Consider the following 12,811-nt stretch of genomic DNA (forward strand, 5'->3'; position numbering starts at 1 on the left):
ATAACAGAGGGAGACGAAAAGATAGAAAAAGGAACGAAGAAAGCCTAAGGATTTATGGGACAACATTAACTGAGCAAATATTTGTGTTATAGGCATTCCAGAAGGAGAAAAAAGATTAGGAAAACTTATAAAATAACAGAATAAACTTCCCAAGTCTTGGGAAACAGATGGACATCCAGGTCCAGGCAGAAACAAAATCGTTCACAGACAAACAAAAACTAAGAAAATTCATCACCACTAGACTGGTCTCACAAGGAATGCTCAAGAAAGTCTAGTATCTGGGAGTGAAAAGACAATAACTATCATGAAAATATGTGAAACTATAAAACTCACTGGTAGAATCAATACAAAGAAGAAAGAGAAGAGAAAGCTTTTCACTAAAAAAAAACCCAACTACAAAAATAAACAATGGGAGAGGAAATATAGAACAAAAGATATACAAAACAACCAGAAAAAAGTCAATAAAATGACAGGAGTAAGTTTTCACCTATCAGTAATAACTTTGAATGTACATGGATTAAATCCCCATTTAAAAGATACAGACTTGCTGAATGGACCCAAATAAAACAAAACCCCAATAACTAACTCTATGCTGCATACAAGAAACTAACCTCACATGTAGATACAGATAGACTGAGAGTAAATAAATTAAAAAAAATTCCACAAAAACCAAATGTAAGCAGAAATAGATATATCAGACAAAACAGACTTCAAGTTAAAAGATGAAAAGCAGAGATATTACAATAAAGGAATCAGTTCAGCACAAGAATATAATAATTATAAATATTATAAAAATGTACCCAAACACCGGAACACCCAGATAAAAGCAAGTATTATTAGATCTAAAGAGAGAGATAGATCTCAATACAATAACAGTTGGAGACTTTAATAACTCATTCCCAGCACTGCACAGATCTAGACAGAAAATTAACAAACATTGGATTGAAGCTGCACCACAGACCCAATGGACTTAGCAGACATTTACAGAACATGTCACCCATCAGCAGTAGATTACACATTCGTTTCATCAGCACATGGACCATTCTCTAGGGTTGACCATGTGTTAGAACAAAAGAAGTATAACAAAATTTTGAAACTTGAAGTTATGTCAAGTAGCTGATTTGGTCACAATGGAATAAAACTGGACATCAAAAAGAGGAACATTAGAAACTATACAAATAGGTGGACATTGAACAATATGCTCCTGAAAGACAAACTTATAAAGAAAGAAATTTAAATTTTAAAAGTATGTGAAACAAGTGAAAAATAGAAACATAATATGCCAAAAGCTACAGGACACAGCAAAAGCAGTATTAAGAGGCAAGTTCATAGCAATAAATGCATACGTCACAGCACTAGAAAGATTTCAAATAAATGACCTAATGATATACCTCAAGAAACTAGAAAAGCAAGAACAAACTAAATCCCAAATTAGAAGGAAAAAAAATAAAGACCAGACCAGACAATAACAGAAAAAGTTTTAAGGCCAACAACCCTAATGAAAATAGATGCAAAAATCCTCAACAAAGTACTAGCAAACAGATTTCAACAGCGCATCAAGAAGATAATACACCATGACCAAGTGGAATTTATGTAACAAATGCAAGGATGGTTCAATAAATTCACCGAAACATGGATGAAACAAAGTAAATTTGAATCTGATTTTCATCTTTTCCTAGTGAACTGTTAAAAGGTTATAATCTAGTCTGAGAAGTCCCAATCTCCAGATGAATATGCAGCCTGATGACACAAGCATATAAAACAGACAAAATTAAACAAAAAAACAAAATTTCTTTACCTGACACTTTGTCAAAATGGAGTTATAGATTTTACAATATGTAAGTCATTATAGTAAGCAACATATGCTTAGCAAATGTTAATATTTAGGAGTTTCTATTAAGTAAGACTTAGTTAAAATTTGTCCATCTTAATTCCATTTAGTTTTTGGTAGTACAATATTTGGTACTCATAATTCAGTATAAATTTTTTTTTACTAGAATAAAAGCTGTTGCAATCATTTTAAACCCTTTCCCCTAGGAGAAATCTGTAGTATTAGAAAACTTTCTTACGTTAGAACATTTATCCAAGCTTTTTGCCCCAGGAAGTTATGTTTACCTTGTGCTTACTGATGTCCATTAATGGCTCTGGAGCACTGAAAAATCATTTCAGTAATTGTTTCTGTGTCCGAGAATAACTGGTTTGCCCACTGTTACAGAAATAAGGAAATCTATTAAAGTAATCCCAATTAAACTATAACTTTATTGAGCTTTTACTATGATACAAAATGCTATTTTATACTTTTATGATGCTTATAATTATTTTTATATAAATTTATGCTTAAGGGTTTAGGAAAAGTCTTTTGAAAGCTATGAATAGAGATATATTGGTGGCTCCACAAAAGGTAATCACTGAATCCATCCTTGGCTTCAAACAAGTCGTGATTCTCTCTGTGCTCTGTGTGAAAAGACATAGGACTTCACCCTCTATGCCCACCATCATTTAATGCTGCAAGTTTGGTTTATTTACTTTTTTAAAAGGGTAAAAGTAACTCATTCTGATGGTTTTTTAAAAAAATCAAGTGGTACAGTACAGCTTAAAAAAACAAAAATGATACAATGATCTGTTCTACTCCTCTATCTTTATCCCTAAACTCCAGGGATTGTTTTAAGTGTTTCTGTCTTCAGGTTTTTTTTTTTTTTTTTTTTCGTTTTTTTTTTTTTTTTTTTTTTTTTTTTCTAGAGAGAAACCTGCATGTATATAAGTCAGTGTGTTTCAAAAATTGGTTTGCAAAGCACGAGTAATATGTGAGATAATTTTGGGTTGAATTGAATGAACATATTAAAAATTTTCAGTTACCTACTTAAGATATTAGAAACAATATATAAACTAAATATCAAATCCATAAATTCACAAATATATTGCTAAGGATGAAGTTAAAATAAGTACTTAAGAAAAAAACTGTTGATATAAAGAAAACCTTTAGATTTAAAAAAAATCACAGGGTATGTGGATTTAGTGAAAATTGTAAAAGTGGTATAGAAATGTTTGAGAAACACTGCTCTAACTACCATGCTTATTTTGCTATTCCTTTTTATTTTAAAAATATTCAATTCTGTAAGTTTAAGAATGACTACACTAGAATGTATCATGACAAGTATGGCTTTTAGAAACAGAGACTAAAAGTACAAGATGAACAGAAAAAAGAAGAGTAGAGGTATATACGGAGGCAAGAATAAAACCACTATTAGCATTAGAATTAACAGACCAGACTTACTGGTATAAAATAAGAGAAAGTGTGAAATGGCCTTAATGGGAATAAGGACAATAGACCAAGGCAAATGATAAATTGTCATAGTGGATAAGAAGAGACACGTGATATTCTTGCAAATGAGTTGTATATCTTGGATAATGTCCAGCAGGACATCAGAACATCAGACAGAACTCAGGATATTCTTCATTGTGTGGGACTGGCCAAGTACTGCAGGATATGTCATCCCCACCCTGCTGTCTAGATGCTAGGAGCATGCTCCAATTAGTATGAGAGTCATAATATCCCCGGTATTTTTCTGTTCCATCACTTAAAATCCTAGTTAAATGTAATTTCCATACCTAGTCTGGGACTTCCATAGACAAGGTAGAGAATTAGCTATTTCCTTTTCCTTTGTCCAGTGGCGTTCACCCATACATCTGCTCATCAGCACCTGGTTCCACTACGTTAAGGCCCATGAGTACTGGTGTTGGGGGGTGGTGTATGGTCTAAAGGGAGAGGGAGGTTAAGGGAGGAAAATAATTTAACAATAAAGGGAATCATCCTTGCTGAGGCATGGGTGTATTGTGAATGGGATGGGGGTGACAGTGAGAAATTTCACTGTGGGGAGGCAGGTTGCAATGACTCTGGCTCCCTTTGCAACCCATGAAACACTCCTATCTTCTATGTGACTATGGACTGGGATCTGAACAGCTGAAACGGGGTCTGTTAGTAGCAATGCCTGCAGGAGGATAGGAATGCCCTCCAGAGTCAGTACACAATGGGAGAAATGGCATGCTTGGTTTGAACGCTGCAGTCAGAAAGTCAACAAGAAAAGATAATGGATCCTCTCAACCCAAGACAATGATGTCTTTGTGGGCAGGATCCCCTCATCTGGATAACCCCATTCCACAACACGTTTCTAAATTATGCCTTTTCCCCTTCCTTGCCCTGCAGATTCTTTTGGGAAGCACACGGCACCTCCTGGAAAAGGCCCACATCTAAAATGTGGTAGCTCCAAGTATGAAAAGATGTGAGGTTATCAGTCAATGAATGTGAAGTGTCCCACCTATCCTAAGGTCTTCCTCAGCTCTACATACACTGGGAGGCTTCTCATTTCCACAAACAACAACAAAAACTCTAGTTAATTTGGGACACTCCAGAACTTTCCCAACCCACAAGCGTACTTGGAATCTGCCATGTTGAAATTTATTGTTTTCTGAAGTGACTGAACATTTTATAATTCCAGCCAGCAATATACAGAAGTACCGATTTCTCCACATCCTCACCAACACTTGTTTTTATCTTTCTGACTGTAGCCATGCTGCTGGGTGTGAAGTGATATCTCATTATACTTTTAATCTGCATTTCACTAGTGACTAATGATGTTGAGCATCTTTTCACATGCTTATTGGCCATTTTTAAATCATCTTTGGAGAACTGTCTATTCAATTCTTTTGCCCATTTTTCAATTGGGTTATTTGTCTTTTTATTAAGTTATGAGTTCTTTATATATTCTAGATACTAGATCCTTATCATACACATGATTTACAAATATATCCTTTCATTCTATGGTTGTCTTTTTACTTTCCTGATAAATTCTTTAAAGCAAGGAAGTTTTCAACTTTGAACTCTATTTTTTCTTTGGCTGTTCATACATCAGGTCTTATATCTAAGGAGCCGCTACTTAATCCTAGTTCACAAAAAACTATATGTATGTTTTCTTCTAAGAGTTTTATATTTTCCACTCTCACATTTAGTTCTTTTTTCTATGTTGAGTTAACATATACATGGCACGAGGTAGGGGTCTAAATTCATTCTTTTACATGTGAGTATCCAGTTGTCCCAGTGCCATTTTTTTGAAATGACACAAAGGCTAATTCTTATAATTCTTGTCAAAAGTCAATTAACCATAGATGTATGGGCTTCTTTCTGGACTCTCCTCCTGGAGGTTTTAATTATTTTCCTTTATGTTTGGTAACTTGGATGAATTAGTTTAGGGAAGTCTGTTTCTCCTACTGTGTGCAGCCTCTGATGATACTCCAGAATACAGACTGAGGAATGTGTGATCAGTCTCCCTGATCACCAAGGATGACTGTACATAGCTTTAGTGAGGTTCTTTGACTGTCTCTTTCCATAATCTCTCCTTTAAGCTTCTGTCTGGACTGTCTTGATTAGTATCACACTCAGCTGTTAGATTCTACTAATTGCTTGGTGATTGCTCTACTGTTTCTAACAATTCCCTGGGGCATAACTTGCTCTCTATATAGTCTGATTCATTTAAAGTCCATCTCTTTGGCAGGAGCCCTGTCCTGCCAGTCTGAGGTTTACTGCACCTTAGGAAGGCTCGTCTTAGCTGTCTCTTTCTGTGATTATCTTCTAGTTTATTTATTATTTTGCTTTTTGCTATTAGAGCTACCAGTCTCCCCTAAATTGCTTACCATCAAAAACTCCATTGTTTTCAACAACACACAATTCATAGGCAAGAATTTCCCTACATCCTGTTCTAATTAAAATCAGTTCCTTTAAATAGAGCTTCAGAGCTTTCTGTTCTTAGTCTGTCTCCTCCCTTTGGCAGAACCTCTGCATCACTGCACTAGAGCTGGGCACAGGGACAGTGGTCTGTTTCTCCCAGTGTAACACTCCTGCTCTATGAGTAAGGCACCGGGCAGGAATGGTAGCTCCTGATCTTCTTTGGTTTGGCTTGGCTCTCCTGGCTTGGAACCTCTGCCCTATTAGCAAACCGGGGTGAGGGAGCTCAGGGCTCAGGATACTAAGACTCATGTGCCTGGAGTAGAACTTCCACCTTACAAGTGGAGGATAGGTGGGAAAGGGAGCTCCAGTGCTCTTGGCTGTGCCTGCCTGGAATACAGCTTCTGCAATATGAAGCTGAGAGGATAAGTGATATCAGTGGTCTACTTCCCCTGTGGTGAAACTATAGCACTAGACTAGGGAGTGGGAGAATGGACGGAGGGAGCCCAATCTTCCTAGTTGTACCCACTTGAATTAAACTTTTGTCACATTGAGCTAGCAGTGATGGGTTTGAAAGCTGGTCCTGTCTCAAATGCTACAGGCTCTCATTCTTATAATAGCAGTAGATTTTAGTAGATATTTTTGAATAAATGCTTCATTTGCTGTATGTCTTTAGGATTACTTCTAATCTGTTTTTTAAAAAATTATTTTCACCAGTTAAATGCTGATTTTGCTGGGGAAGTGTCCACTGAGCTTCTTATAGCACCAATCCAGAATTATTTCTTCATTTATAAACTTCATTATTAATGTCGTTCTAAGGGGATATAAGTTTTTTTAAACTACCTTCCTCCCTTCTCACCTATCAAATAATTGATATGCTTTTATCTGTTACGTTGCTCTTGGTTGAAACTAATGCGAGTTTACTCAAACTGACTTAGTTAATTAACAAATTTAATATTTCATGTATTAAAGCATGGGCTTCAAACTTGGCTGAATCACTGGTCCAACAGTGTCTTCAAGACCCCATGTTCATGTCTGTCCTAAGTTCTACAATCCAAACATAAGACTTCGTACTAAGTCTCATAAGACAGCTACTTGTAACTATCCCTGTTATATACCTTCTTGTTTATGTCCAAAGGGAGAGAAAATGGTTTCTTCATTTCATGTCTTAAAAGGAAAGACAAACCTTCTCATCTCATTGACCCAAACTGGACCACATGCCTATTTGTGAACCAATTATTGGCAAAGGGGATAGATTACCAAGGAGCAGAGGATGGGGTCTGCTACCAAGAGCCACCTGATCTGTGTTGGAAGAGTTGAATACTCAGGGTTATGTCGAGAAGAAAGGAGGAGGTTATGCATACTAATTAGCAACCAACAGTGAACACTATGAATTTTTTTTTTATCAACTTTCAACAGTATACCTTGACTTCCATTAAAAACATAGATATTAACGTTTCTACCCTTTTCTGTACATATCCTATCCCACATCAACTTCTCAACAGCTAACAGTGTAAAGTAATTTAAACAAGAAATTAGTTTGTTATAGTTCAGTTTTAAAGTCATTAATTTTCTAAAGCACACTGAATGGTGTAAATGTGGGAGTAACTTCATTATATTTCTATTCATTGAGCTACTATAATAGAACTGTTACAACTAATCCCTTATTCCACACATATCTTTAGAAAATGACAGCTTTACCACTTTAATCTTTAAAAAGGCCCCATGATAATAACAGTCCCTGGTTTATACACAATTTGAATGGTGACAACTGAGGTAGCTGACATACTAATTAATTCATTTAATAAATAACTCCCAGGGTAAGCTGACTGGTAAAAGAAAAGCCTAAGACTGGGAAACTAAGTTTCCTAAAATATCAAAAAAAGCAAAAACTAAATGAGGGGAAAAAATCTCATTTACAATAGCAAGAACAAAAATATATAGGTACAAAACTAATAAATGTGCAGAGTCTTTAGGAAAGAAATTTCGGAACTTTATTGAGAGGTGGTATACCATGACAACAATGACTCAATATTATAAAAATGTCAATTAAAATGTCAATAATCCCCAAATTAAGTTTAATTCACTTGTGAGCAATTAAAACACAAATGCTAGAATAATTATACAAGTGGAGTAAAAGTATAGGACAAGATAAAGATGAAAAGAATAGCTGCTAAAGAGCATTTTAGAAATTACTGTAATTGCTTTTTAAAGAAATACAATTCAGTCATCATAGTAACAGTAGATTGTTCAATGAATGTTGCCAGGACACATGCCTAAGGAATCAAAAAAATGTACTTTATTATTTACCAAACCATGCACCAGAATAAATGGACAGGAGTTATATGTGGGGACATGAGGACAAACTGAAACCTTAAACAAATATAGGGAAAGAGAATGTTTAATTAATTCTGTAGTAGGAAAGGCCTAAAACTAACTTTGAAATTATAAATAATAAAGGCAAAGATCACTACATGGCAAAGGTCACTTCTACATACAAATGGAGAAGTCCTGCACATTCAAAAAATACCATAAACAAAATTAAAGTACAAATGACAAAAAAGGAAAATTTATTACCATATATGACAAAAGCTGACACCAAATATAAAAAATCCGGTCACAAATTTAAAAAGGAAAATTAGGATAGTCAGGACTCTAGAGACAACAAGCCCTCACACACTTCTGCTTACAATAATTTCAGTATAATTTTGCAATGTATATGTACCCTTAAAATATGCAGGCTTTAACTACCATTTCTACTTCTGGAAATTCATCTCAAGGAAGTACTCTGTAATGTGTTCAAATATTTATCCACATATATCAGTAAATAAATATAAATAAATAAACTAAATTTCCCAAAAGAGTAGGCTGGCTAAGCAGGGCCATAATATAATCACAAGAACTTTAAGTTAAACAAACACAATAGCTTAAAGACCATATGTACAATATACTCTGATTCTAATATATTCTGGAAGGATATCAGTTTTTTTTTTTTTTTTTTTTTTTTTTTTTTTTTTTTTTTGAGGCGGAGTCTTGCTCTGTCGCCCAGGCTGGAGTGCAGTGGCCGGATCTCAGCTCACTGCAAGCTCCGCCTCCCGGGTTCCCGCCATTCTCCTGCCTCAGCCTCCCAAGTAGCTGGGACTACAGGCGCCCGCCACCTCGCCCGGCTAGTTTTTTGTATTTTTAGTAGAGACGGGGTTTCACTGTGTTCGCCAGGATGGTCTCGATCTCCTGACCTTGTGATCCGCCCGTCTCGGCCTCCCAACGTGCTGGGATTACAGGCTTGAGCCACCGCGCCCAGCCCAGGATATCAGTTTTAAATGATAGAAATACAGCTAATTTTGAGCTTACAATTTTATTTATATTTTCTGATTTTCCTATAATGAAACTGTATTATCTATATAATTTTAAGTTATTTTTATAAGAAAACTAAACCACATTCTTTGGTTACTAACAATGTTACTTTCCCTAATTTATACTATGATATTGTCTCATTTTTTACCAAAAAATACCATAAGATAAAACACCAGAAAACCTGGCAGTGCATTTGCTCTGACGATGTTTTTGAGGACATTGCCTAGTCTCTCTCCCAATATGCCCTAGAGGAGAAATAACATAAAAAATTTGTTTAAAGACAATTGCCAGAAAAACCTTTGCTTATCCTGAGGTATTGGCATGCTTTTTTTTTTTTTTTTCAACGATCCTGAGAATCCTTTGTATATTGACTTTTATTTTGCTTTAGGCAATCAGAAAAGCAAATTTAAAAGCAAATACTTCATCTAATTGTAGTATTAGGTTGGTGCAAAAGTAATTGTGGTTTTGCCATTAAAATAAAATACTACGTAGGATCATATGCTTATGTATCTGTCTACTTACCCTCACCTGATCTTTATAATCCATTTCAATTCGTAATTCCCTTGTCCTGCTACTTCATTAAATGTATTTTAAAAATCACCTCAAATCCTTTTGAGGTAGAGTATAAACAAGTAAGTAGAATATTCCTACTATCAGCCTCTAAATGACAGCACACAACCAAATATAGTCTACATTGGAAAAGACTGTAAGTATTCCCAATGTGATTTATTTTAGAATAACCGATTTTAAAAATAAAGGAAGATATGAAATTTTTGTTTTAATAAATGAACCAAGAAAAACTTGAGTCATTACTGTTTTAGGACCTGAAGAAAATAAATTTTATAACCCTTACCAGTGTTAAGTGAGATCATGGAAGGCAGGGACAACATCTGCCTAAACACTGTATATTGCCTAGATGCTTCCTATCAAAACAAGTTTTTAGTTTGCTTGTAAAGCTGGCCAGAGATAACATTGACCAAATGGTGTCACTGGTGCTTCTCTTTTTTGTCACCCCAAAAGACCCAGCAAGAGATCTGGTATTAGAAAATAACCCTTTTCTCCCACACCTCAACATTCCAGCCAGAGGCCAGAGAAGAACTTCCAGTAAGGTTTGACCCTCTCATGGAAGTGCATCCTTTCCTTTCTGTACCCTTTATGGTCTTCCCTATGAAAGGAGTAAATGAATTGTCTGGTGAGACTGATGACAGCCTGGTGTCCTGACCACATTTCTTGACTGGGGTAGAGTCGCTGTGCTTGGCAAGTCCTTTTGGCTCTAGATTTGCCTAAGCTCAGTGCAGTAATTTTGTGCTGCAGTCTACATGCACTAGGTAGAACAGAGAGGCACAGCTTTAGTTTCTCTTCTTTGTTTGATTACTGAGCCTATAAAGGTTTGCAAGCCTTCATGCAGCTGGATGGGTAGAACAGTCAAAGCTTACTTTAATAATCTGATTCTCCCATGCAGGTGGGTCCTTGGATTTCCTTGAGGGAAGAAAGATGCACCATGTATTTATTCTCTTCAGTTTTACTATTAATGTAGTACATACTCGGGTCCTCATTTGGCTCCTTTACGGCTGAGAGGAGAATGTGAAGATAGAAAATTTCCCACCTAACATTTAGCACACAGTAGTGTATTCTATCATTCTACCCTTAGTCATTCTCTATGTTCCACATTCATTTTCTCTTCATTAATGTTTTAAATTTTGTATTACATCTTTACATGAAAATTAGGTCAACAAGTCATTGCTCCAATTTGACTTTTTTCCTGTCCAAAGAGAAGGACCTTAACCTTAAGAACATTAAGAAGGTTGAGAAAATTTTGCGTTTGGGAGAAGGATGTAATAATTGTACTTAGATATTTATGGATTTATTCTCTGTGACTCCAAAGGAAATAACAAGAGCCAAAGAATAAGGGGTAGTGGAAGGCAGATACGAGGAATAAATAATCAACAGCACTGCTTCAAATGGAACTTCCTTAACGCTAGAAATGTCCAAGGCCGAACAACTAGTTACAGTGTTTTAGAAAGGATCTGAGTGCAGAGTAGGGAATTCGAGATAAGGATCTATTCTCATCTATGATTCTAACAGTTTTATAAGTTGGGTAAGCACTGTTTTATAAACTGGAGTATAACAAATTATGGTATATGTGATTTATCAGTAACTTTTTAATAATTTATAAAGTACCTTTAGAACTATAACCAAGAGGTAGAATAATCAGACAATCATGTTAATGAAAGAGAATAGTTACCTGTCTGGAAAAAGACTCTAGAAATAATTGTCCGACACAATGGGCATGGAGTGCTGGAAGGATTGTCTTTGGCCAGAGTCCGTAAGCAGGGCTCACAGAAGATGTGGTGGCAAGGGTAACACATATAAGGGTTGAAGTAAACATCCAGACACACTGCACAGATGTAGCTATCCTTTTCTTCTGCATATTCATTGTCTTCATCTGTACTCATCTCATTATTCAAAGTCTGCAAAACACAAGAAAACTTTTTTTTCTTAATTTAGTGTGAGATTGGTTTCCTTAAGATGGCTTTTATATTTTGTTAAAATGAACGAAAATATTTGAGAAGCATATAATCTGTTTGTGACATACTCAAAGTAACAGAAATGCTACCTTTTAAAGTCAAGAAACTAAAAATATACATGAAAACCCAGAAGCCTACTTTTCTTTTTAGTATTGTGACATAGTGCTAAGTGTTAAAGTATACCTAAACCTAATATACCTAAACCTATTAAGTATACCTGTATTTTGGCTTAATCAACAGTAGATATGTGTTAGGTGTACCAGTCCCAGAATTATGTAGATTCTCTATTTACCCCATTCCTACCACAGCAAATTAGCTGGTTGTCACAAGGTTATAGAGTTTTAATATGAGCATCCATGCATGATGAAAAGTGAAGGCAGAAGGCGTCATACTTCATTCTCATACTGTGCAAGGAACATTCTCTATTCTATATTTTGTGTCTTCCTGGACCTCAAAGAAAGAGTCAAAGTCTAAGTGGTGTCAGGAGGAAAGCAAAGCAAATCTGAGAGTAATTATGGGATTAGCCTTGCTATGGGAAAACATGATGAGCCTCTCTCCCTTCCCAAATGGAATTGTTAGGAAAAAGGTACAGCAGGTTCTTAATAATGTCATTTCATTCAACATTGTCTTATTATAACGATGATGAGAAAAAATTGATTTCCAGCTGGGGCTGCTGTCTGTGTGGAGTTTCTGTCTGTGTGGAGTTTGCATGTTGTCCCTGTGTTTGTGTGCGTTTTCTCTGGGTAATCCAGTTTCCTCTTATATCCCAAAGACGTGCATGTTAGGTACACTGGTGTGTCTAAATGGTCCCAGTTGGGGTGAGTGATGGTGTGTGTGCGTGTGCCCTGTGAAGGGATCGTGTCCCATCCAGGCCTGGTTTCTGCCTTGTACCCTGAGCTGCCAGGACAGGCTCCAGTAATTATATTGTTTTTATTCATCTTTTGTTAATACATATATAGCTCACATTTATTTCAGTATTTAATATTAGAGGTATTTTGGTCTTTAGAAGTTTGGTGATGCTTTTGTGATCAGAAATAGGCTGTAAAAATTGAACTCTTTATTCATATCAATTAGCCTACGGTAAAACTGGTGGTGTTATTTCGCTTAAAGTCACCGATATTATGTTGGTATAAAGTAATTGCGGTTTTTGCTACTAAACTGCAATTACCTTTGCATCCACCTAAAACATCACCAGTAGGTTCTTGGAAAT

The 12,811-nt window shown here is 35.8% G+C and overlaps 1 protein-coding gene across 1 annotated transcript in view; it reads right to left on the bottom strand.

The window, feature by feature from the left end:
- The window catches only part of LOC108532864 (E3 ubiquitin-protein ligase RNF180-like), a 52,692-nt gene extending 41,150 nt beyond the window's left edge, over positions 1-11,542 (bottom strand). Inside the window, exon 1 of the mRNA XM_017877139.1 lies at positions 11,319-11,542. Within this exon, the coding sequence (XP_017732628.1) occupies positions 11,319-11,529 (211 nt within the window). The 5' untranslated portion in view covers positions 11,530-11,542. The remainder of the gene's footprint in view (positions 1-11,318) is intronic.
- Between the last annotated feature and the right edge of the window lie 1,269 nt (positions 11,543-12,811).

This window comes from Rhinopithecus bieti, unplaced genomic scaffold, assembly GCF_001698545.2.
Source record: "Rhinopithecus bieti isolate Rb0 unplaced genomic scaffold, ASM169854v2 scaffold_11200, whole genome shotgun sequence".
Classification (NCBI taxonomy): domain Eukaryota; kingdom Metazoa; phylum Chordata; class Mammalia; order Primates; family Cercopithecidae; genus Rhinopithecus; species Rhinopithecus bieti.